This window comes from Adiantum capillus-veneris, chromosome 27, assembly GCF_014529385.1.
Source record: "Adiantum capillus-veneris isolate H3 chromosome 27, ASM1452938v2, whole genome shotgun sequence".
In the NCBI taxonomy this organism is placed as follows: domain Eukaryota; kingdom Viridiplantae; phylum Streptophyta; class Polypodiopsida; order Polypodiales; family Pteridaceae; genus Adiantum; species Adiantum capillus-veneris.
Window position 1 is genome coordinate 121,417,288 of NC_140957.1, and position 24,610 is coordinate 121,441,897.

Sequence of the window (24,610 nt, forward strand, 5' to 3'; positions counted from 1 at the left end):
GCAAGTTATAAATGTGGATCCTTGTTGTAAATGGGCAATGAATCAATCAATTATGTGAATGAATGGAATGAGGAAGTTGAAGTCTATTCGTGTCTCGTGTATCTTTCTCTCTTTTTCTCTCGCTCTCTCTCATGCGTCACTTCTCTAACCGCCATCTCTTTCCATCTCCCCCTTCTACACATGGCGATCCCTGCTGGTGTCTCTTCTTGTAGAGATGAGAACGAGTTTAGATAACCGTGGATGAGATGATGGGGTGGTTACTTCGGAGGTTTGAAAGCTTTCAATGGGCATGGCACGAGTTCGAAATTGATTTTTGTAGTTTTGTGTAGGCAAAAGTAACAGTGAGACTTACCCTGTGCACCATCAAGCCTTGAACCCTCATCAACAGTGAGTTTGAAGGCTCAACCACTCGTCCTTTGCTTGATTTTGTGCACTCATAGCTCGTGTCGGTATTTGAATACCAACAGTAGATGTCAGATCAGTGAGCGTTGGTTTGACTATACCCCACAACTACTTTTTCATTAAGTAGCCTTTCAACTTGGTTTGCCAAGTATGAAAGGCCTCCCCGTTAAATTTCCCAAGCCCCAGGGTCTTAGCTTAGGAAACTCTCCTAGCCAGTGTCTACCTCTTTACACAAGTACAAAATACCTTTTAGGAGATTTATTTGCAAGTTATTGTGCTTGGCTACAAATTTTGAAGTTTAATGTGTGTGTGTGTGTGTGTGTGTGTGTGTGTGTGAGAGAGAGAGAGAGAGAGAGAGAGAGAGAAGAGAGAGAGCAATCCCTTGAGTATTCCTTTGTGAAGAACCTCTTCACCTTTTGGGTGAAGTCACCCTTCACACCCTTGAGTTATGTCTTTGAAAGCTTGGTGGAGGTCTCTTGAATGCCCAATGTGGTGCTTGAATGTTCCGAGTCGACTTGAGGGCTTTAAAGCCAAGTTTTGGGAGCAAAATCCCTTTGGTGCTAGCACCGACATGGGAATGGGTCTTGAGGACTTAGTGGTGCAGACGAGGAGCTTGAGGCTTTATGTTATGCTCGTGGGAATGTCCCCTTGCGGAGCTGAAGGAATCTATAAGCCCTTTTGAAACATGTGGATGTTAAGGTGCGAGTAAGTAGAGAGAGATCGGCCACTAGTGGGTGAGCAATATACAGGGATTGAGGGCCGAGGCTACGAGGAAAGGCTGAGGCAGGTGTCAAGAAAGTTTAGCTCGTGTAAATTTGTGGAGGTCATGTGAACAAGGGCTCGCGGGAGCAGCTTCGTCTGCAGATTACACATAAGGGACGGGCTGATGCTGAGTTGGGGCCTGTGTGAGGCGGGGCTTGGGCAATGGGTGCAGAGAGTTGTAGATGAGTACGGTACAGATGACGTTGTGAGCGAATCTGTTGGCCAACGTGTCGCAGACAGCACCAAGAGAAATTGCGCATGCCAACTGCCTCTGAGTTAAGGTTGACTTTGCCTCTAGAAAGCAAAGCGTTCCCACATAAAACAAGCTCCAGACTTTAATGCTTGTAGGTGGGCATTAATGCTCAAGAAAAACACACACACACACACACAGAGTTGATGGACTATTGCAAAGTTTTGCAAGAGATTTCAGAGAGTGAAGGGAGCTAATCTTGCAAACTTTATTTGAGCGATTAAATGCTCTTATGGAACCCAGTTAGAGCAATTAGATAGTCGTTAAAACAACTCTCGATCAATGCTTCCTCCACACATGCTCAATGTAATGAGTTGAAGCTTGAAATAGGGAATATTTGGCGACAAAATTATGCGAGAAATAACACTAATTGCAATCTAAATGTAAATGCAATGAATTAAGCATGCTAATTCTCCTTATGTGAGCCTAACAATACGGGTAGTGGCACATCCTCAATGAGGATACATATCCCGTCATTATCAAACCTCCAAAAGGGATTAGTGTAGCCTAATATGCAATGCAAGGGTGGTTAATTAACAACCACAATTAACAAAACGAGAAATGCTAATGTGACAATAAAGGCTTAACAACAATCCTAGATGTCACACCATGGCTCTGATGCCACTTGATGGGAATGGGATTGTGCTAGCTAGGGTGGATGAGAGAGAAACATCACGCACACAAGTGAGTGTGTGTTGGCTAGATTATCACTCAAGCAAATTAGGTTGGACCCATAAACACGATCTTGAGTATTTGCTAAGCCATCACAAGCTCACCATAGACAAGGGAGATGTAATGCAAAATAGACTTATCTTTGACAAAAATTTTGCACAAAATGACGAAATAGCCTGTGCAATACTACTTGTAGTGGAAATGGAGGACAAAATGAGCGTAAATGAAAATTCTGAGCAGACCAAGCTCTACGAGCTATCCCAAAGCATTTGACAACCTACTGACACTCGTCAAAGCTCACAGAAATCGGAGAAAGTGAGCACACATGTGCTAGAGTTGCTGGCGACTAAGCCCGAGAGGACACAACCTGCTCTGATACCAATTGTTGGAATTAGGATTGCAAAAAAACACGCACACCGTGGAGAAGACAAAGGAAGCTCAAGGCACACAACATAGAGTATATTACTTAGCGTGAAATGGAAAGATAAGATATCCCTAGAATGATGGGTGTATATACAATGCACGGGGGGAAACGACACATGAAGGAGTTTCATGACAAACATGTGAAATCTAAAAACTTTGCACTAGGAGATCAAGATCATGTGCTTGTCTATACTCTTAAGCGAAAAACAATTTTTTTTTTTAAAGTGAGGAATGGGACCCTTCGTGATTCATTCGATATCACCAAGTGGGGCCATTAAGCTTGCTACATTCGATGGACAAGAAATGCCAAATTGGATAAGTGGATGTAGACTAAAGAAATATCATTTTTCTTTCACACAAGAGATGCACAAAAGAGCACATGCAGCTAAAAACAAGAAGGAGATAAAAAAAACTTGAGATTGAACAGGCACAACAAGAAGCGAAAGAATGAGCAGCCAAGAGGAAGCACAAGGTTTATCAGATTACTAGCATGGAGGACGATAACGACAATGTGGACCCATACATTGCTGTAAATCTAGGAGTTGAAACGTTGCTTACTCTTGTGATGATTGACTCCGGTGCTTAGATGAATACAATCAGTTGGAATCTTTATTAGCAAATGCCAGGATTGATCTTACAACCCTTGCAAAGATCATTTACAGGATTCAATGGAGCTATCAATACTGCTATCAAGTTTGTGGGGCTTACAATACACATCACTGGGTATGTGTGTCCCCATAACTTTTTTGTGCTACCACCAAATGCCTCGTTTAACCTGGGCACACCATGGAAACCTAGATAAAACACTCATATCCAATGGGACAACAATTAGGTGCATGTCAAGGCATGGATTCGAGTCTTGTATGTTGATTTTGCATCCAAAACCGATAGTAACAAAGATAGAAATGAAGCCAATGAGGTAACTAAAAACAAGCAATGACAATCGATGCAAACCAATGCAGCTATGTGGACCTTGGATAATTTTTCACTTGCTATTGTCAATCATTCGTTTCCTTTGGAGCAAGTTGTGCATACTTAATCGCCTATTTCAGTCAGCACCTCAGAACCCGTCCACTCATGGCAATACAACAAGCCCAAGCACATGTGGATACCTAAAGGGCCATCAAAACAAGTAAAGCATGTGCCAAAAACAACCAAGATTAGAAACAGGGTTTGGATACCTAAGGGAACCCCACTGGTTCATGGGAGTTTCATTTGGATTCCAAAGTTTAACTACACTTTGCCAAACAGTGCAAACACTCTAATCTAGCAACCATGAAAAATCTGACTGCCAAAAGGGCTAATCAGCTTCCAGTGCCATGAACATTACAAACACACTGAGGTGGATACCAAAGACCAAAGAGAGGCAGCAACTCCCAACATTGGAAGGGTTCCAAAAAAACAGGGCCTAACAACACAACCACTTAAACCAAGGGAATCCAAAGTCACGACTCAAGAATGGCGGCCGCTACTTCAATCACAATCTCAGAATTTCCATCAAGAAAACCTTCAAAAATTCATCAACGAGCTCTCGAACTACAACACTTACTACATGATAAATGCTCATTGACAACCACACAAGCGAGCCTCGCCATCGAATGCCCTTAAGCAATCCGCTTAAGACCTGCCCCTTGCACAATATCAATTTTTCCATGCATTGATTGTGTATGCATATGTAGGGCCCCTTACATGGCCTTGCATTAGGCACCGCTTTATGGCTATGCACAACACACCCTCAATGACACACTGCCGTCTAGGAGGACTCGGGCTAGGAGGGGGGGAGGCGTTCTGAAGTATTCCAAAGGCACAATGTGCAACTAGAAAGATAAAGGGCATTGTTTTCTTGCTTTTTGTATTAAAATTGTTGTTTGATTTCTCGTCTTTGCCCAGAAATGTTGATTTTATGCCCTAAAAGGGAAAAGACTCAAGAGCAAGGGACAACTGTTGAGAATGAGCCCTTAGGTGTGTGTAAATACGTAAATAATAAGGTTCTTGTTAAAAACAATAACAAAAAGTGGAATAATCCGCTAAAAATTTGCAAATAAGGACTTTTTGTTGAAAGTTGACTTTTTTCCTAGCTAGTTTTTAGACTTTTTGGGCCACGTTTGCTATTTTTCTTTATTTTTATGGGTTTTTATTGATTTTCTAAGTAACAAATGGTGACAAAAGAAAGAAAATTCCATGGATTCAAGGAAGAGAAAAAAATTCAGAAGACAATTTGGAGCAACAATGAGCCAGTTTTGTAATGAAGTTACAGAAAATGTTTTTTAAAGCTGCAGATGCCTGTTTGGACAAATACGACACATGGGGGTCATACGATGTCCGAATTCAAATTTTTTTGACATGGTGATCATCGGACACGTGCGATAGGACTAATTGTGAGATGGTGGGGGGGGGGGGGGGGGGGGGGGGGGGAATTGACCCAGGAGTCTGGGGTTTGTATAGGTGAGACCCACTTAATTCCTCATTTCCACTTGTGAGTTTGTGTGTGAAAGAGAGAGAAAGCTATCTTGGAGCAATTGTTCTCGCGATTCCCATGTCCTGCATGCTTTGAGCCTCGACACCAGACATGAGAGGTATGTTCCCTACCTAGTACACTACTGTTTGACACTAATGCATGTCAAATCCGGCACGGGAAATGAACAGTTCGACCCAAACCCGAAAGCAACTACTATGCCGGGTTGGGACAACCATTAACCAAGAAAATCACAAGGGGGGTCGATTTTAGGTAGACTAACACTACCCCAATTCTAGAAGTCAGTTTTGGCATGCTAGAAAAACCCTGCAACAAAAAATCGCAATTTTGGTAAGTTATCAGATTGAGCCCAAACTTGACCAGTAGCTTTGGGATGTCAAGCCAATCAACTTTGGTAAAGAATCCTCCACAAAAGTAGCGATTTCCAGGGTTTCCCAACGGAAAACCTCACTTAACTCAAAAAACCACCAAAACCAGCACAAGGCAGTATTGGGGTGATAACTCACCAAGGGCTTCAAGAGACTGTTCACAAGCAATGGGGAATGGTGCATTGCACTACACAAAGCCGAGGGATAGGATGTTAAAGTCAAAGGATCTTCTCGGAGGACAAAGTGGCCCCATGGTTCACCTGGCAATGATTTCAGTGATAAGTCATCTGTACATACGGAGTCTCTATATACCACAAAAAATGTAGAATAGGGGGTAAATCTCTTGAACACACGTGCTATACGAGATCTCTATATAGTGAACCCCTGAGAGTATAAAGTGGGGTATGAATTTCACATGGTTCAAAAGCAACAAAAAGTGTGGAATTTGAAGTTACATCACATCCTAGCTGATCAAGTGCCATTTGAGGACTATCACACCTAATGGGATAGTGCAGAGCCCTACAGGTAAGCTAAAGGCTGATCCAAGTGACTAGAACTAACCTAACTCATGGCCAAAGGATCAAAATCAGCATGCAAGAGAAGGAATAATCTCTAAGAAATGTAAGAAGCAAACCCACCAAGTCTGGTAGCAAATAGAGACCTAAAGTGAAAAAAGGTGCAAAAATCACAATTTTTGCAGGGAGAGTGTTGTCAGCAACTATGGAGGCAAATCAATCTGGGGTACAAGATTAAAGGAGGATATGGCACATCCCTATGAAGCCAAAATGAAAAAAAAAAATCACATCCACATCAACCATACATCCTCACACTGGAAGCAAGTGACTGAAACCTCGCATGCCTCTAAAACTCTTATCCAAATCACACCAAATTAAATTTGGGCCCAATAGAAATAGTGAACATCAAGTCCGTGTATTCTGCACTTTAAAAAATTCACCGGGGCATATGTACGAACAAAAAACACGATTTTCCCCTTGTCTTGCATGAAAATTGAAGTTTTTTCAATGTCACGTGACACATCCAACCCTATGTGTCCGTGGACAAGCCACAACATGAGCAGGGTTCAGTCCAGTCGAGTCAGTCTAGAATAGGAAGTGATTGGCACTTTTGTGAGTCTGTTCATAGACCGTGCATGTCCAGACACTTAGTGTAGATGCATATCCCATGGTTGCACACAACATGATCATAAGCATTCCCATCAGAATCCTTTAGGGGAATTTTCCAGTGCATTTAGCCTATTTTCCCTATTTTCCAGTGCATTTAGCCTATTTTCCCTATTTTTGACATTTTTCACTTATTATTTTTAAGTGACTTTTGTTGGAAAGTAGGTAGGGCAAATTGAGTAAGTTTGTATATAAGCAAACCTAGACTAGCACTAAGCAGATAGAAGAGGCAACATGAGCCAAGATCAGCAGGCAACTTCTCAAGCAAGAACTTGGTGGATCCCCTCCAAGCAAAGACATAAGCACCTAGCATTTTTGCTAGCTTCATCCCTAGCGTTTTCAGCAGGAGAACCTCGCCATCACCTGCATTAGCCTGGCATTTTCCCATCAAGAGGTCATCGCAACACATCCCCCATCAGCTAGCATTTTTGGATATCCCTTCCACTAGCGTTTTTTCAGACCACAGTGTTTGCAATTTTGCAGCGTTTTCAGCCACAGCAGTGCAACGTTTTTAGCAATGAATAACCTGTAAATTCAGCCCTAAGAAAGTAGCAGATTCAACCCGGAAAGACCATCAATTTTCAACCTAAAGAAACCTCAATTTTCAGCCCTAAACCTGCAGATTTTCAACGACAAATACCCACAGAATAGCCCCCCAAATCAACGTTTTTGGATTGTAGCATATTTCAGCCCATAGCATTTTTGGACAGCAGATACTCACTTGCAGATTTCAGCCCTTAGACCGGTGTCGTCATCCCCGTCATCATCGCCAATATATCCTAGACTTGCATCAGTCACATGCATTCCCATTGTACCAGATTGTGCAATCATAAGTAGACCACTCTCGCCGACGAGAGTGGGGCCTTCGGAGGAGGGTTTTACAACGTCTCTGGTGTCGTATCTCTCTTCTCTCTCTATCTCTCAGTCTCATACACTTGCACGCACAGTGTCCATTCACTTTGTTGTGATCATAGCATTCTCTCATTAAGAACGAAAGGATCTTCCTTCCATAAGAAAGAAAAGGAACCTTGAGCACAATTCGGAGCACTCATCTTGAGTAAAGCGCAAACATTCATTCCGCTACATCTAACATTCAAGTGTTGAGATTCTGCATCATTTATACATAAGTTTTGAGCAACTGGGACATTAATCAGCTAGTCAGCTACATGACAAATAAGGATACATCAATTCAGTCTCTAATTAAGCTTTGAACTACTACAATTGTCCACAGGAGTGATGAAGCTTGAAGCTAAATGTGGCAAGAAGAGAATGAGTCGCAAGAAGAAGCTTGAGCGAATTCCACCATTCACTCTACTCAATGGATCTCTTAAGGAGGTCTCTACTTACATACAGAGGGAAAGGCTTGAGCTCGAAGGAGCAGCGATCTATGAAGTAGCATATAGGGACACTGAAAAGAATGTAGTGCTAAAGGCATTCATGCATACAATTAGTAACCATTCAGATGATACACAATGCTCAATCTTTTCATAATGGCACATTGCTAAAAACATTGGTGTATGTAATTAGGTACGACAAGGAGGCACTATCCGAAAGCCAAAATTTTTAGCTTTTTTTATAAACTTGGCAGTAAGATTAAGATCGAGAGGACTTGATGTAGTTTTTTTAGGAGGGGAAAGTAATAGCCCCTCAAAGATGGGTCATAATAAGTGATACTTTTAACCAACAAAATATGGAGAGAATTAGTAAGACACAACTTTTTTGAATTTGTGCATATATGACCAAAGTGGTTTAGGAAACCCATCAAAAGGCATGTAATGATGGGCCTTTATGGAACCGTGTGCATATAGCAGGATGCTAGGAGCATCTATGTACGTAATTGAGTACTATAAATGTGGTACTTTAAAGATAAAGGCCAATTTCTTGAAATTGGCAAGTGACTATGGTCGAGAGGACTTGATACTAATTTTCTTAAGGGCGGGGGCAAATACCACTACCATTTTATTAAGTAAAGAAGGATTGGAAAGAGCATGTTAGCATTACGAATATACAATGTTATTTGTACTGACCATCTTTGACTACAGAAGCATGACAAGGTCTGCAAACTTAGACCCTCGATTAAGGCGTTAGAACTAGAATGCCTATTGAGACTATTAAAGGTAATTTTGGTAACAAATTGAGAGGTAGTCTTTGTATGGCTACTTAAAGTATGAAAACTTTGGTCAAAGGTGGATGTGCATGGCCACCTAGGTTCTTTAGTAGACTCACATGCAAGAGACAAACTAGATAGTCACCCATTTGAGTTAGTCCCTCATTTTTGAACACTCAAATGATGGAGGCATCTTAGATTTGAGTCAATCTCTCGTTTAGTACAAATGACCAAAAACAAAAAGAAAGAAAGAATCATACATAAATATTTTACCAAGCATGTTTATGACTTAGATACTAGTCTCAATGAATAGGATCTATGATCTTCAAAATCCTTTGTCAACAAAGTGACCTTGAATGGAGTCGTACGGTATGGGACGCATGGTTTCACCTAAGAGCACTTTGTGTACGTTTTTTTGCTCAGATTCTATCACAAAAGCAAAAGCTTAAGTCCAAAAGGTTTTTACACCTGACAATTAAGTTATATCTAAGGACATATACAAAGTCCTTAAGGGAACAATACAGTAAAGAGAAAGATAAGTTATCTTTAAGAAAACATGAGTGTAAAAACTCACAATTAAGAGAATCAACTAAGTGCTCATTGTATGTTTCAAAGGATAAGGAAAGACATTTTCATTCTACCTGGTGGCATGGAGGTTTACATAACCTATTCACCTATTGGTGAATGGGCGATCCCCAACAAGTAACAATCTAGACACTGATGGGATAAAGCATTTTGTTGGATTGGAAAACAAGAATATTTTTGGGATAGAAGGTAAATAATGCCAAGTCAATAATTATGTTGAACTCCTTGAGCAAGTGTTTTATAATCTTTGGAGGTTTCACATAGTTCGGTGGTTTAAACATCTCTAGAGATAGGTAGATGACAATTATTTGGTCTATGTATTTTAAGCACTAAAGTGCCACATGTAATTGTTGTCATTAATAACCTAAGATGTTAGGAGTTGTTAGCAATATGTGAGAGGAGTTCACAACACTAAACTCTCAAAGTAACGAAGAGTTTTCAATGAGAGAACTCACTTGAAGAGGATAAAGGAGTTCAAAGTTGAGCTTTGTTTATGAGAGTTTTTCACTCTATGGGTTTCTCTACTTAAGGTTCCAAGGACGTTTACGAGGATGTAAACTTTACGACCGCCAACAGCTCCAATTCCAAACTTCCATTCAGAAGGAGGCAATGGCATGTCACATCAAGACTATGTAGCAAGCACAAGCACATATGACATGCATGAATGCGTGGTAGAGCGCACGCAACACTGAACTCAATCCCAAATTCCGAATGTGCTCAAGCTTAGAAGGACACTTACACAACCTCCGTCCGTTTACTAACGATTGAAATGCTTCTCGTCTATTAGAGTTTCTCTGGCAGGTGGAGGTCTGCTCTCCACGTATGGCTGCTTCAGCAACTGCATCTTCTTCGTCCCTGGTCTTTCATCGCCTGCCCAACTTAAGATTGGTAATTCTCACTAATTGCCGCCAGTCACACACACACACACACACACACCCACCCACCCACCCACCCAGAGAGAGAGAGAGAGAGAGAGAGAGAGAGAGAGAGAGAGAGATCATTGTGCTGTCTTTTGTACATTTTTCAGAAAGGCCCTTGCTACGGAAACTGGCAACCCGTTTGGAAGCTTGGTTGGACTCCGTGCACAAAATGTTTGTATAGACTGGTGGATGTGAGGGCCAGGTCAGCATCCACAGCTGCATCCTCTTCTGAAAGGTTCAGTCCCAAATACAGAGAAGGTTATCATTACTTTTTATCTGCTATCTATCTTGTAAGCTTTTGATCTGAAGCTTCACCTGCGGCTCTCAATGGATGATGATACCTGACCTTGATCATGTTTGCATGCAGATAGGCTTAAGAAGTTATCTGAGCTCGTTGAGGAGGTTGTCCGCACAGCTGTGGATACAGGTCCTCGGGGAGCCATTCGTTTTGCACAAGGCATTGAAGCAGTTGTTAATGTTGGTGGAGAATGGGCTTTAGATCAGTTGAAGGTAGCTTTTCTGTTTGGCATATGCGAAACTTTTTCTTTGAGTTGGAGGAGCATAGCTCAAGTTTTGTCCTGACTAATTTCATTTCTTTGCAAGTAGAACTTGTCGACCTCGAGAACCACAGATTCTGGTGTGCAGGTTGCCATTCCAGGTCCTCTTCAGCTCCGCAAGCTTTTCGAGAGACTTGGTGCAACTTATATCAAACTGGGCCAGGTTTGTGAAGAGGATGTCGAAGTTCATAGTTGTATTGCAATAACCAGTGCTATCATTTTTACTGGATTCGGTTTTAATGAGGTCTTCATTATGAAGTCAAGTTAGGCTTTGGTGCATCCAAGTGTTCATGGGCTTAGTCTCGATACAATTATAGTTTTAACTCATTTTAACTTTGAGACCAGATTGTATGCATATTCTGCCCTCGTTCTGTTCTCTATATATTTATGATCTCTGGCTTTTGGATTGTGTTTTTGACGTATTGTTTTTGCTAAATATTTCCAGTTCATTGCCTCGGCGCCATCATTATTTCCAGCAGATTATGTGAAGGAGTTTCAAAACTGTTTGGATAAAACGCCTCCGGTACCATTCGATCAGATAAGGGACATTATGAGAGAAGATTTGGGCCGCCCGTTGGAGGAGGTCTATGATTATATAGATCCAGTACCTCTTGCTTCAGCATCTATTGCGCAGGCATGACTCTTTCCATGTATTGTGAGGTCACTGAAGACAAATGTATGTCTTTTATATGACATAGGGAGAGGCTGAGCTGCAAAATAACAAGCTTGAAATTTCTTCAAATCAGAAGCTTCAAATAAAAATGTTTTCCAAAGCCCTTTTGTTAGAAAAGCTTGGAATTAATTTTGCTGGACTCAGGGTCTCTCTCTCTCTCTCTCTCTCTCTCACACACACACACACACACACACACACACACACACACACACACACACACACACACACACACACACACAATAGGAGGGCTTGGACCCTTTATATTGCATAATCCAAATACATCAAAGCCCGAAGGCATTGCAAAAAGCTTGTAGGCATTACAGATGAGCTTGTAGCGAAAAAACCCGGGGATATAGAATAACAAACCCTAGGGGAAAAACTACAGGGATGTAAGGACAAAATAGGGAGATACAAACAAAAATCTGAATGGGTATGAGAAAAGGATGTTGGTAGAGGAGAGAAGCGCAGAAACATCCTGGAGAAGAGACCCTTAACCACCCACCACCTGTCACACCTATCTACCACAAAACTCCAAAAATAGGAGAAGAAAAAAACAGAAGGGGCAGGTAACAAGCATGCAAGTACAACACACACTCACCCACTCCACAACACATGCTGTCACGTGCACATCTAACCCTATGTGTACATGGACGAGCTACTTCATGGCAAGGGTTCGGTTCAGTTCAGTCAGCCTAAATTAGGAAGTGTTCTAGTACTATTGTGAGTCTGTTCGTCGCAGACCGTGCATGTCCAGGCACTCAGAGTAGATGCATATCCTCTGATTGCACACAACATGATCATCAGATTTCCATTAGAACCCATCACGGGCATTTTTACAGTGCATAGACCTATTTTCCCTATTTTAGCCAATTTTCACTTATTATTTTTAAGTGACTTTTGTTGGGAAACTGGGTAGGGCAATTTAGCAAGCTAGTATATAAGAAACCCTAGCGCTAGCACTTTCTGGCAGATGAGGCAGCAGGAACCTGACATCCAACATTGCATCTTCTTAGCAAGACCCCCCCGGGCAGGAGACATAGCGTTTTCAGCCACAAGAACAGCCAACGTTTTCAGCTTTGCAGATCAGCCCAGCGTTTTGCATTTGCAGCAGCTTGGCGACAGCAGACTCAGCAGATCTTCTAGCGTTTTTGCATCATGAGAGAAATCAGCCCTAGCGTTTTTGCATTTGTAGAGCATAATAAACCCAATTCATGTCTTGCTTTGATACATTGTCCAATGTGCATGATCAGTGGGTTCTGTTTCAAAACTCCATGGCTACTTTCAATGTCATGTGTTGTCACAAATTGCTCGTGGCATAACCAGGGAGTTAATGAGACCCCCTGATGGACAAAAACCTACCGAAGATTAAAAATTTGTGAATCATGCTGACATGGACATCTTCACAAATCAGCCCGCGATGGAGGTGCTGACATGGCAGATCGGTATCCATACGGCCAGCAATTAGAGTGCTTTTGCGTTAGAAATTTTAACGCCCAGCGTTTAGGGCACATGTTTCAAGAACATGAGGCTTTTGAGGGCTCTGCTTTTAGATCCCGTGTAACCTTTATAAGCGTGTGTAAGGTGCAGCGGAGTGAGTGTTTGAACTTTGCTCAAGATGAGTGCTCCGAATTGTGCTCAAGGTGCCTTTTTATTCTTATGGAAGGGAGAGCCTTCCATTCTTATTGAGAGAGTGCAATGAATACGAACAAAGTGAATGGACACTGTGCATGAAAGTGTATGAGACTGAGAGATAGAGAGAGAAGAGAATACGACACCAGAGACATTGTAAAACCCTCCTCCGAAGGTGTCACGTGACACATCCCAACCCTATGTGTCCGTGGACAAGCTACATGAAACGTACGAGGAGATAGGATCTCCCGGCCACACGGACCGCCTACAGATACGCGTCGGACGAACCACCCGACCATGGCCACCATCCGGCAGCTCCCCCGTGCTGGGGCAGCGTCCGAGGACGTAGGCGTGCACCTGTAAAACCGGGCGTCCCATACCACCCGGCCTCACCTCCTCGAGGTGACCTCGTGCACTCCTAGCCTCGGGGGCTAACCACTGGCACTCTGCCTGTGGAGTCGATAACTGTAAATGAGGCCTTGGCCTCCCTTTTATAATAATGGCCGGCCACACTGGCCGGGTTCACACTACGTCCGCTCGGACACTGGACGCCCATCCCGACGGCATCTGGGCTATATCCCCTCTCCTGTGAGCGGGACATAACATACTTCCCCCCTTAAGAACCATTGATGTCCTCATCAATGAAGTGGGAATACTGAGCCTTCAAAGCTCTAACAGTTTCCCAAGTAGCAAACCTTTCAGATTGGCCCTTCCATTTAATTAAGTACTTGTCATAAGCCTTTTGGCGCGAATGACGGGTACGATGATCTAAAACTGCTTTTGGTTCTCGAGGAATATACTCAGTTTGCATATCTTGCCATACATTTTCCTCGATAGGCACCACAACGTCGGCTTCGCCCAATTTCTCTTTAAGGCGGTTGACATGAAACACTGGATGTACAGTAACATCCGAAGGAAGAGCCAGTTTGTAGGCAACTTGGCCAATTTTCTTTGTGATCAAGAACGCACCACAATATCTAGCTGAAAGCTTATAATGCTTTCCTGTTCGCATAGTCTTGGAATCCTTGGGTATCTTCAGATAGACCCATTGTCCCACATCTAGAGTCCTTGGAGATCTCTTTTGATTAGCATAAGTAGTGACTCGATCATGAGCCGTTCTTATACTATCCTTAGCCAATTCGAGCATCTCCTTCATGTCATACAAGAAATCACGAGCTTGGCGTTCCTTGACTTTCTCTAAGCCAATAGCAATCGGGGATTTATGCTCAAATCCATACATCAGCATGAACGGGCTAAATCCAGTAGCAGAATGCTTGCTACTATTATAGGCAAACTCTAATTGTGGAAGATACCTTTCCCAATCAGATTGCCTGTGAGAGATATAGGCTCTCAACATGTCTTCTAATGTCTGATTCATCCTCTCAGTTTGTCCGTCGGACTCAGGATGGTCAGAAGACGACATACTCAACTTCGTCTGAAGATGAGCAAACACATCTCGCCAAAATCGACCAGTGAACTTAGTATCTCGATCATTGACGATGTCCTCTGGGAGACCATACAGCTTATGAAGCTGATCGACAAATAAAACCGCCAACTCATGGCTTTTTACTGTCGACTTCGTTGGTATAAACTTTGCCATTTTTGTGAGTCTATCGACCACAACCCAAATAGCGTCATTGCCCCGACTAGTATTAGGCAAACCAACGATGAAATCCATGGAAATACTTTGCCACTTGGCATCTGGGATTTCCAATGGGTGTAGCAGGCCAGCTTTCCTAAGGCGCTCTGCCTTATTGACCTGACACTGAGCGCATCTCTTCACATAGCTCTCTATGTAAGAGCGCATTCTTGGCCAATAGAAATATCGCTTGACCAAAGCCAAAGTTCTTTGGATGCCTGGGTGCCCAGCGCTAGGAACATCGTGGCATTCGCACAAAATCCTTTGTCGAATCTCATCGATTTTCGGCACGCAAACTTTACCATTTCTAAATGATAGTCCATCTCTAATGGAATATTGTCACTGTCTCGTCTCTCCAACATGACTCACTTGGGTCTCCGGACCACCCAAGCCTGTATGCGAGTCATGCCCCGCTTCGACCTCGTTCCATATCTTGCCGAAATGGCTATCGGAACGACATAGCCCTCGGAGAGAGAGATAGAAATCCGTCGAGATTTCAGCCATAGACAGGGCATTAACCTCAGGAATTCTGTTGAGCGCATCAGCAACTCGATTGTTGGATCCTTTCCTATAACGGATCTCAAAGTCAAACTCTTGCATAAGCTCAACCCATCTAGCCTTCTTGTCTTTGAGATCACCCTGATCACAAATATAGCGCAAGGAATGATGATCTGTCCATGCAACAAACGTAGAGCCATACAAGTAGTGCCGCCATTTCCTCAGGGCGTCGACTACAGCATAAAGCTCCTTCTCGTACGTTGGATAATTTATCTCGGCGTCAGAAAGCTTCTTACTTTCAAACGCGACAGGACGTCCATCCTGGTATAACGCCGCACCAATAGCATAATCACTAGCATTCGTTTCAACCATAAACGGTTTGCTAGGATCCACAATGTGTAATATTGGCGCAGTAGTCACTAAGTGCTTTAGTGTTCGAAAGCTCTCGTCGAGACGCTCATTCCAGACAATAGGGGGATTACCTTTACGACGAGGACCCGAGGTCTTCGGTCCTTGCACCCCTCCTTTTAAAAGTTGCGTAAGCGGAGCAGCAACTTTAGAGTAATCCTTGATAAACTTGCGAAAGAATCCAGTAAAGCCTAAAAAGGACTTTACTCGGCGTACATTCTTCAGAATGGGCCAATTTCGCACTTTATCTAACTTTTCAGGGTCGACGCGAATTCTATCGCGAGTAATGATGTGACCCAAGTATAGAAGCTCTTTCTTAAAGAATTCACACTTCGAAGCCTTAGCGTAAAGCTTCTCAGCTCTCAGTACTTCGAGAATAGTGCGTATATGCACTAGGTGCTCAGACAAACTACGCGGTAATCAAGATCAAGATATCTCGAGAAATACAACAATGAAGTTGCCCCAAAAACGGTCTCAGTAGATCATTCATCATCTGCTGGAACGTAGTTGGAGCATTGGTCAAACCAAAGGCAAGACCAAAACTCGAGTGACCGTAACGCCTATGGAAGCCTGTCTTAGGAACATCTTCCAGTTTGATCCGTATCTGATGATAGCCTGATCGCAGGTCTATCTTCGTAAAATACAATGCTCCATGGAGCCAATCTATCAGATCGTCCATGCGCGGGAGCGGATACTTGTTCTTGACAGTGAGTTTATTCAACCCCTTGTAATCCACGCAGAAGCGCATAGTGTTATTCTTCTTTCGAGAAAGTAGCACTGGCGCTCCCCACGGGGATTTGCTAGGCCGAACAAAACCCTTTTCGAGATAATCCTTCAGCTGTCGCTGAATCTCGTCCTCCTCGGTTTTACTAAACCGATAGGGTTGCTTTGAGAAGGGCTGACTACCAGCCAACAACTCAATGCTATGATCTACTCCTCTTGAAGGCGGCAAGCCAGGAGGTAGATCATCAGGAAAAACATCTTTGAAATCAGTCATGATTTCTCGGATAAGGTTGGATTTGTCGGAATCCCCAAGTTCAACAGAAGAACATGAAACATTTTTACGAAATTCAGTGACAGAAGTACCAAGCACTAATGAATCAAACCAGGGAGACGGTACACGTTGATAAAAGTCAACATCAGGAGACTTTATTTCTTTAAACATTTCCAAAGCAGTAACAGCTGGTATTGCAAAACCATTATTTTACAGACTTCTGATTACAAAGCGACATAGATACATGAGGCATGTTCTGCTTAACAAAAACGAGAGAGTGATGTACATAGTCTATATACAATGAGTCTTGTTTATCATAAAACCATGGAATTCCTAAAATAACATCTGCTTTGTCCAGGCGCATGATGTGGAAGTCCAGGTTCTCTTTGTAATCAGCCAGCTCGAGCGACAAGTCTGGAACCATCCGATTCCATACATCCGTATCCACGCCACGAGCCATCTTCACGCGATTCCATACATCCGTATCCACGCCACGAGCCATCTTCCGCAGGTTCAGTTTCTGCACCAATTTTGCATCCACAAAATTGTGTGAGCTTCCATTATCAAGGAGTACGGTCACGTCGTGACCATTGATCTTCCCGAGGAAACGGAGAAGATCGTGCTTACCAAACACTTTGGTGCTAAAAGTACAATTTGTGCCTGAACTGTGCGCTAAATGATGGATTTCAACTTGAACAACATCAGAGTTACCCTGAGATCTCGTGAATTTGAACCGAAGGACGGCCTTGCGGTTTCTGCGTCTTCTTCTTTTTAGGGCAATCCTTAATTTGGTGACTCGTCTGGCCACATCCGAAGCAAGCCCCCTTCTTCACTGCATCAACAACTGAAGCATTTCTGGCTTTCTTCTTTTCGTGAGAAGATCTCGGCGGTGATTTGGACTTATGTTGGAATCGGGGTCGCTTCCTCGAAGCACCCTCACCGGATTGATGGTCTGCAGTTCTTTTCTTCTCATAATTTGCTCCATTTATCAAATGGAACGTCCTGGCCTTTGCCACTGCATCCTCGACATCAGTTGGGGCTTTATCCTTAATCAAGGCCCAACGATAATCTTCATGTAACCCTAGCAAGTACATGTGCACAGCGTGTGTGGAATCCACCTTGCAGAAGGTGAGCGCCTCTTTGAAAGCTGTCGTATACTTATCAAAAGACAGAGTTTTCATCGAAAGACTCTGCAGTTTGGCATACGCTTTCAAAGGGTCCATTTTTGCAAAATCCTTCTTGAATTTCACGCAAAAATCAGCCCACGTCGTAGGCTTTTCTATCATGTCATGCCACCAGGTAAGCACCTTACTGCGCAGATAAAGAGGAATCGTCTGAATCCTCTGTTCATCATGCTCCCCATGGAGATCAAAGTATGTGGTCCACTGGTGCAGCCAGTTATTTATAGCCAATTCCGTACACTCCTTCTCTTCACCTGAGAAATTTGTAGTCTTATACGGAATTGCGGCAGTCGGACCACCCTGTGAACGCCCAAAAGTAGCAATCTGCGTCCGCAAATGCTGGAGATGGGTTTCGTCCTCGGAAATACGCGCAGTCGTCGACTGAGCCATATTTTCGAGAGTAGAAAGCCGGGAACTGAGCCCCTGTACGACCCCTTCGAGAGAGGCCAAGCGAAGGTTCGTCTAAACATTCGTGTTTTTCAGAGCGGTAACACATTGGTCGAAACTCTGGAAAGTGCTCGTAATCCATATGTAGAGAGCATGTGTGAATGGAATTTGAATGTTACCTGGCGCGTCGTCACGTTGCACATCCGAGTTGGAGGAATCCATGGCGAAGTGCGTGAAAAGCTGGAAAATTCACGCGAAACTGAGCCTTTTTTGCACTTTTCGGTCGCGAAAAGTTGAAGTTGCGAAGAGCTTCACGCGTCGGCGTGAGCGCCTGAAGGTGAGCAGGTGATGGCGGGAGCGCGGGAGTGTGAGCGGGTGAGAGAGAGCAGGCTTTGGAGAGGAGCAGGAGAAGCAAATGGGAGGTTTCTGTAAAGTTGCAAGTCTCTGTAAGTGACTTTTGTAATAAGCTGCAGGGTTCACACTTTAAATTAAAAAACTTAAAGTGTCCAGACTATAGTTTTAAAAAAAACTCAAATGTCCTTGGCCACACTATCTAATGGGCGCCCCCTCTCATTAAAATAAATCAACTTAAACTCCCAGCGTTAAAAAAAAGAAGACCAGCGCTGAAATACTCCCAGCGTAAAAAGAAAGAAGGCGAGCGCTGAGGCTGCCGCGTGGAGAGAGAAGCCTGCAGGCAGCGCATGAAGTGAGGGAAAATCTGGGCTCGTGGAGGCTTGTGTCCAGCACGCACCAGAGGTTCCAATTATGAGCCAGCTGTACAAACAAAGCCACGCTGGCCTCTGAGTGCTCCGAAACAATTCTTTGCAGGCTGCCATAGAGAGAGGTAACACACTCTCTCTCTCTCTCTCTCTCTCTCTCTCTCTCCATATGCTTCGCACAGAGAGGGGGAGGTTACAGAGAAGGTTTTTTTAATATTAAAAAGAACATACTGCATGTTGAATTTAATCCAAAATCAGCAAATTAATAAAGAACATACTGATTTCCGTCGAAAATCAGTATAATCAATGAGTAACCCTCCAATTTTCAACAATTTCACCTGCGATTTGCTGATTTTTATCAAAAATCAGCACCATAATATTGATTTATACCTGCAAACATACTCATGAGAAGAAAATAATCGATTAGACATTTATATTATCAAAAATTGCATGAAATAAAGACCATCCGACTTAAACTAGTCTGTAGGTGTGCACACAGTCCATCCCGTAGCCAAGCTGGCTCTGATACCATGAAACGTACGAGGAGATAGGATCTCCCGGCCACACGGACTGCCTGCAGATACGCGTCGGATGAACCACCGGACCATAGCCACCATCTGGCAGCTCCCCCGTGTTGGGGCCAGCGTCCGAGGACGTAGGCGTGCACCTGTAAGACGGGGCGTCCCATACCACCCGGCCTCACCTCCTTGAGGTGACCTCGCGCACTCCTAGCCTCGCGGGCTAACCACTGGCACTCTTCTTGTGGGGTCGATAACTGTAAATGAGGCCTTGGCCTCCCTTTTATAATAATGGTCGGCCACAATGGCCGGGTTCACACTACGTCCTCCCAGACACTGGACGCCCATCCCGACGGCATCTGGGGTAGATCCCCTCTCCTGTGAGCGGGACATAACACTACACCACAGCAGGGTTCAGTCAGTCCAGTCAGTCTAGATTAGCAGTGATCTGGCACTTTTGTGAGTCTATTCGTAGACCGTGCATGCCCAGTCACTTAGCATAGATGCATATCCTCCGGTTGCACACATCATGATCATCGGAATTCCCATCAGAATCCATTAGCATTAGTCAGGGGAATTTTCCAGTGCATTTAGCCTATTTTCCAATTTTTGGTTATTTTCACTTATTATTTTTAAGTGACTTTCCAACAAAAGTAGGTAGGGCAATTTTGCTAAGTTAATATATAAGCAAACCCAAGTTAGCACTTTCTGGCAGAAGAGGCAGCAGGAGCTTCCCGCTCAACATGCAACTTCTCAGCAATACCCCCCCCCTCATGACCCCCTAGCGCCAACCTTCCCTCATCCTTGGCGTTTTCTACCACAGTAGATCCCCAACATCAAGTTCCATCTCCATTCCCTTGGCGTCTCCCCCTACAGCCTAGCATCGCCATCACACCTTCCATGCTGGCGTTTTTGTCCATGCAAGATCAGCGTTTTTTCAGCAATCACTGAAACCGGCCTGTACTTTCAAAAAGGGCGGTAGACTTTACTTCAAACCTTGATTTAGCTTTCACCCATTATTAGTCGTCTATTCTACCTGTACTTTCAAGACACAACAAAAGGGGAGAGGGATACAGGCTGCTAGATTGCACCTGTATGAGTAGACTGACACCAGACTGGCCCCTAACTTAGGCGCCCCTTTCGGTAGAGGGATACAGGCTGCTAGATTGCACCTGTATGAGTAGACCGACACCAGATTGGCCCCTAACTTAGGCGCCCCTTTCGGTATTTCTTTATTGTTCAAAAGAGGGAATAAACATTGTGGTTCCCTACAAGCTGCCCCGCACAAACTTGGCTGAATTTCAACCGTTCCGGCCCGATTTCGGTAGCATAACTGTACGAGGACCCTTCACAGTCAGTATTCCCACGCATTGACTGACTTCCCCGACGCATACGGGCACTTTGCAAAACCTGGCGAGAATCTGCAGCACGCTGAATTCTCTGTTTTCATCCCCGAAAATGCGCCAGATCACCTGTACAACGGTCCCCTCGCGTCCCCGAACCTCTTGGGGGTATTAGGGACCGTTTAGGGCCAAAACCCTAAACCTGCAAAAATACACAGCAGGCTGTAATTTACTGTTTCGGGCTCCGTTTCGCGTGCCGGTCGCATCCGTAGCAAGTCCTCGAGCTCCCGCACCTGTAGGGCTACTTGCCCTTTGAATCGGACGAGATTTCTGGCGTGAAACCTCTCCGAATTCACCTGTACCTGCGGGGGATTAGCCGCTAGCTAATCCAGTACCTGTGCAAGAGGCTCTTGCCTCGGCAATCGCGCATGAACCCACACAACTGTACATTGGTCAAATGAAAAGCCCACTAGAGGGGCATAACATACTGCCATAGGGGAGAGAGGGGGCAGTGCGTAGCATGCAGGGCATCACTCCTGGCACCGCACTGTACATAGGGAGGGAAAGCAAGCACTCCATAGCTCTTAACCTGTGACAAAATCTGAAAATGAGCCTCTCCGAGGTTAAAATTCAGCGCCACTTCTTGTTGCATGAGGAAAGTGCACCAGAAGGTGCCACTTGGCACATTTACAAGCATTTTCCCGTTTCGGGGTTGCCGTCTAAAAATCTCCCAACCGGTTGCCTAGTTGACTTCACGGCAGAGTAAGAAAATGTTCCCCTAGTCATACCGGAGGTAATGACGCGAACACATTTTTAGGTCCCAAAATAGCAGTTCCCTTAATTTTAGGAGATGCTGCCATTGTATCTTTCTAGGTCATCTGACCCCCTTTGTACACTGCAGCCACACCCAAAACTGAAATGTAGCCTTTGTAGCAAAGGATTCCACTCTGGCTAGTCAATGACCCAACTTTGGCTAACCATAGTCTTTGTCCAACCTTAGTGCTCTCTTTTGCCCTCAGGCCTGGACTCCCTCTGGACAGTTCCACACTAGCTATGCAATGCAGGGCAGTTAGATTTCCCGAGGGGTGTTTTCCAAAAAGTGAAAGTAAATAGATAATAAGAAAGAAATCAACAAAAAGGACAGATAGTAGTCACACGCTGGTGACATACCCCCCTCTTGAAATCTCAAACGTCCTCGTTTGCATCTATGTCGTACATGCTCACAGTCAACAGTGATGTATTCAACACCTGTCGACACATGTACGACACATACATGCTCATTGTCAACCCTGGTGTATTCAACACCTCGTCAACACATGTATTGCCTGCGTGTGAACCCTGTCCCAATGACATAGTGGTAGCTTCGCACTCTGCCATTGCTTTGAGTCACTAACTTTCCAATGACAAAATGGTAGCTACACATTTTGCCACTGTCTTATAGTACACGTTGGGCCCAGTAACACTTTCGAGCATACCCAAACCGACAGTTCAAGAATGCAGTTACACATGTACACTTTAATAGAAGCAATTACTGTATCCTTGACAAACTGATAAGAAATACTCACTTCTATAGCACTAACCATACTTTTGGACATTCCATAGGAGCAATTGCCAAACTGACCATCTGTATAGCTCTAACATTCATGTAACAGGTATTTCATTTGAGCTCACTTTAAATACCATGTACATCATTTGTTTCAGAAGCCATTGTCACACTGACAATCCATGTAGCTTTGAAACTCAAGGGGTCAAGGTAGGTTGCAAATCGAAGGCTTCAAGGTAAAGTGATAACACAGTTGGTGACTCTGCAAGTTCACCTTCTTCCATCCACTTAGCATCCATTGGTGGATAGTTTCTGAACTTTACCAAGTAACGCCTAGCAACCTTGCCTTTCACTTTTCTTTCTTTATGTGTCAAAATCTGTTTTTGGGACCAAGATCTCGTCAAGTTCCTCGACTTCCGGCTGATCTTCAGCTGACATATCCTCTGGCACATCACCCACATAGGGTCTGAGAAGACTCACATGAAACGCATTGTGAATCTTCCAACTGGCAGGTAATTTCAGCCTATATGCAACATCACTGATTATGTCGCACACTTGAAAAGGCCCATAGTAACGCATGCTGAGCTTTGGAAACAGTCTTTCCTTGCCCTTCATCTTCTTTAACCTTGCCTTTTCAAAGCGTAAAAGCACCCAATCACCAAGTGTATATACCACTTCACGACGGTGACGATCAGCTGCTTTCTTTTGCTTTGCCCGAGTCTTTTCTAAGGCCACTTTGACCTTCTTGTACATTTCATCCATGTCCTGAACATACTTATCTGCATCAAATATCTTGTCCTTTGTATGCAGTATGGGAGGAACTTTCTTGCCACCTTCAACTATCTCAAAAGGTGCCTTGCCAGTTGATGAATGCATTGTATTATTGTATGCATACTCCACCAATGGCAAATATTGCTCCCACTTTCCTTTATGCTCTGACACATAGCACTTCAGCAGATCTAGGATAGTAGAATTTGCCTCTTCTGACTGCCCATCTGTTTGAGGATGAAATGACGAAGAGAATTTGAGCGTTGTGCCTATATTCTCAAACAAGCCTCTCCAGAACAAACCAGTCGTGCGTGGATCACGGTCGCTAACAATCGACTGTGGCATGCCATGATACTTGAAAATATTGCTCATAAACAAGCGTGCCATCTGATCTGGCTTTATCTTCTTCCTGACAGGAATAAAATGAGCCTGCTTGCTGAATCTGCAAATAATGGTCCAAATACCATCGTTTCCTGTCTGCATTCTCGGAAGATCAAAGATAAAATCCATAGCAATACTTTTCCATGGTTTATCTGGAATAGGTAGTGGTTGCAATAACCTTGGTGCCTTTTGCCTGTCAAACTTGACCTACTGGCAAATTAGGCATTCTCGCACAAAGGCATCCACATCCCTTCTCAATGTAGGCCAATAGAAGAATGTCTCAACCGCTTTAACTTTAGCATCGATACCACGATGCCCTGCATATGGTGGGACATGACTCTCTTCCATAACTTTGCGTCGCAATGGCTTTGTGACACACAATCTGCCATGCATCATCATGAACCCGTCTTTAAGAAGATAGTGTTCATGACGTTGTCCATCCATTAGCTGCTCGAAGACCCTTGCAAAATCTTCATCATTTGCATACTTTTCTCTCATATCATCAAGTTCATGATGATAAGGAATTGTCACAGCTGAAATTTGTGGCTTCCTTGACAAGGCATCAGCCACAATGTTCTTCTTGCCTTCCACATGGACAATCTCAAAATGGAACATGGGACAAGATATTTGCCCATCGCATATGCTTCTCAGATAACTTTGTCTGTGTCAAGAAGTATCGCAAGGTCTGATGGTCCATTTGGACAACAAAGTCTGCACCTAGCAGGTAGTGTTTCCAACTTAAGAGTGCATGGATCACAGCCAGTAACTCTTTCTCATAGACTTGCATGGTCATCTCTGGCCCTTGCAAAATTCTGCTCCTTGCCATCTTGCATTAGGACTGCACCAATGCTACTACTGCAGGCGTCACACTGGACCACAAATGAGTTCCTAAGATCTGGCAACACAATGACTGGATCTGAAGTCATCTTTTCCTTTAAGAGATTAAAAGCTGAAATCTCTTTCTGTGTCCATCTAAAGGTGATTGCCTTCTTTTGAAGAGCATGTAAAGGTGAAGCAATCTCAGAGAAATTTCGGATAAACCTTCTGTAATAGGAGCATAGTCCCAAGAAACTACGGACATCGTGCACCGTCTTCAAATCTGGCCATGACTTGATCGCTTCAACTTTTGCAGGATCCATTCTGACACCATCCTTTGAGACAATGTGTCCCAGAAAGTGGATCTCTTCCAGAAAAAATTCACTTTTCTTTGCATTGATGAGCAACCT

At 43.8% G+C, this 24,610-nt stretch overlaps 1 protein-coding gene across 1 annotated transcript in view; it reads left to right on the forward strand.

Annotated features, from left to right (window-relative positions):
- Positions 1-9,906: 9,906 nt before the first annotated feature.
- LOC147422669 (Protein kinase superfamily protein) overlaps positions 9,907-24,610 on the forward strand; it is a 106,671-nt gene continuing 91,967 nt past the window's right edge. Inside the window, exons 1-5 of the mRNA XM_086502424.1 lie at positions 9,907-10,114; positions 10,254-10,404; positions 10,514-10,656; positions 10,753-10,866; positions 11,149-11,337. Of these exons, the coding sequence (XP_086358550.1) occupies positions 10,049-10,114; positions 10,254-10,404; positions 10,514-10,656; positions 10,753-10,866; positions 11,149-11,337 (663 nt within the window). The 5' untranslated portion in view covers positions 9,907-10,048. The remainder of the gene's footprint in view (positions 10,115-10,253; positions 10,405-10,513; positions 10,657-10,752; positions 10,867-11,148; positions 11,338-24,610) is intronic.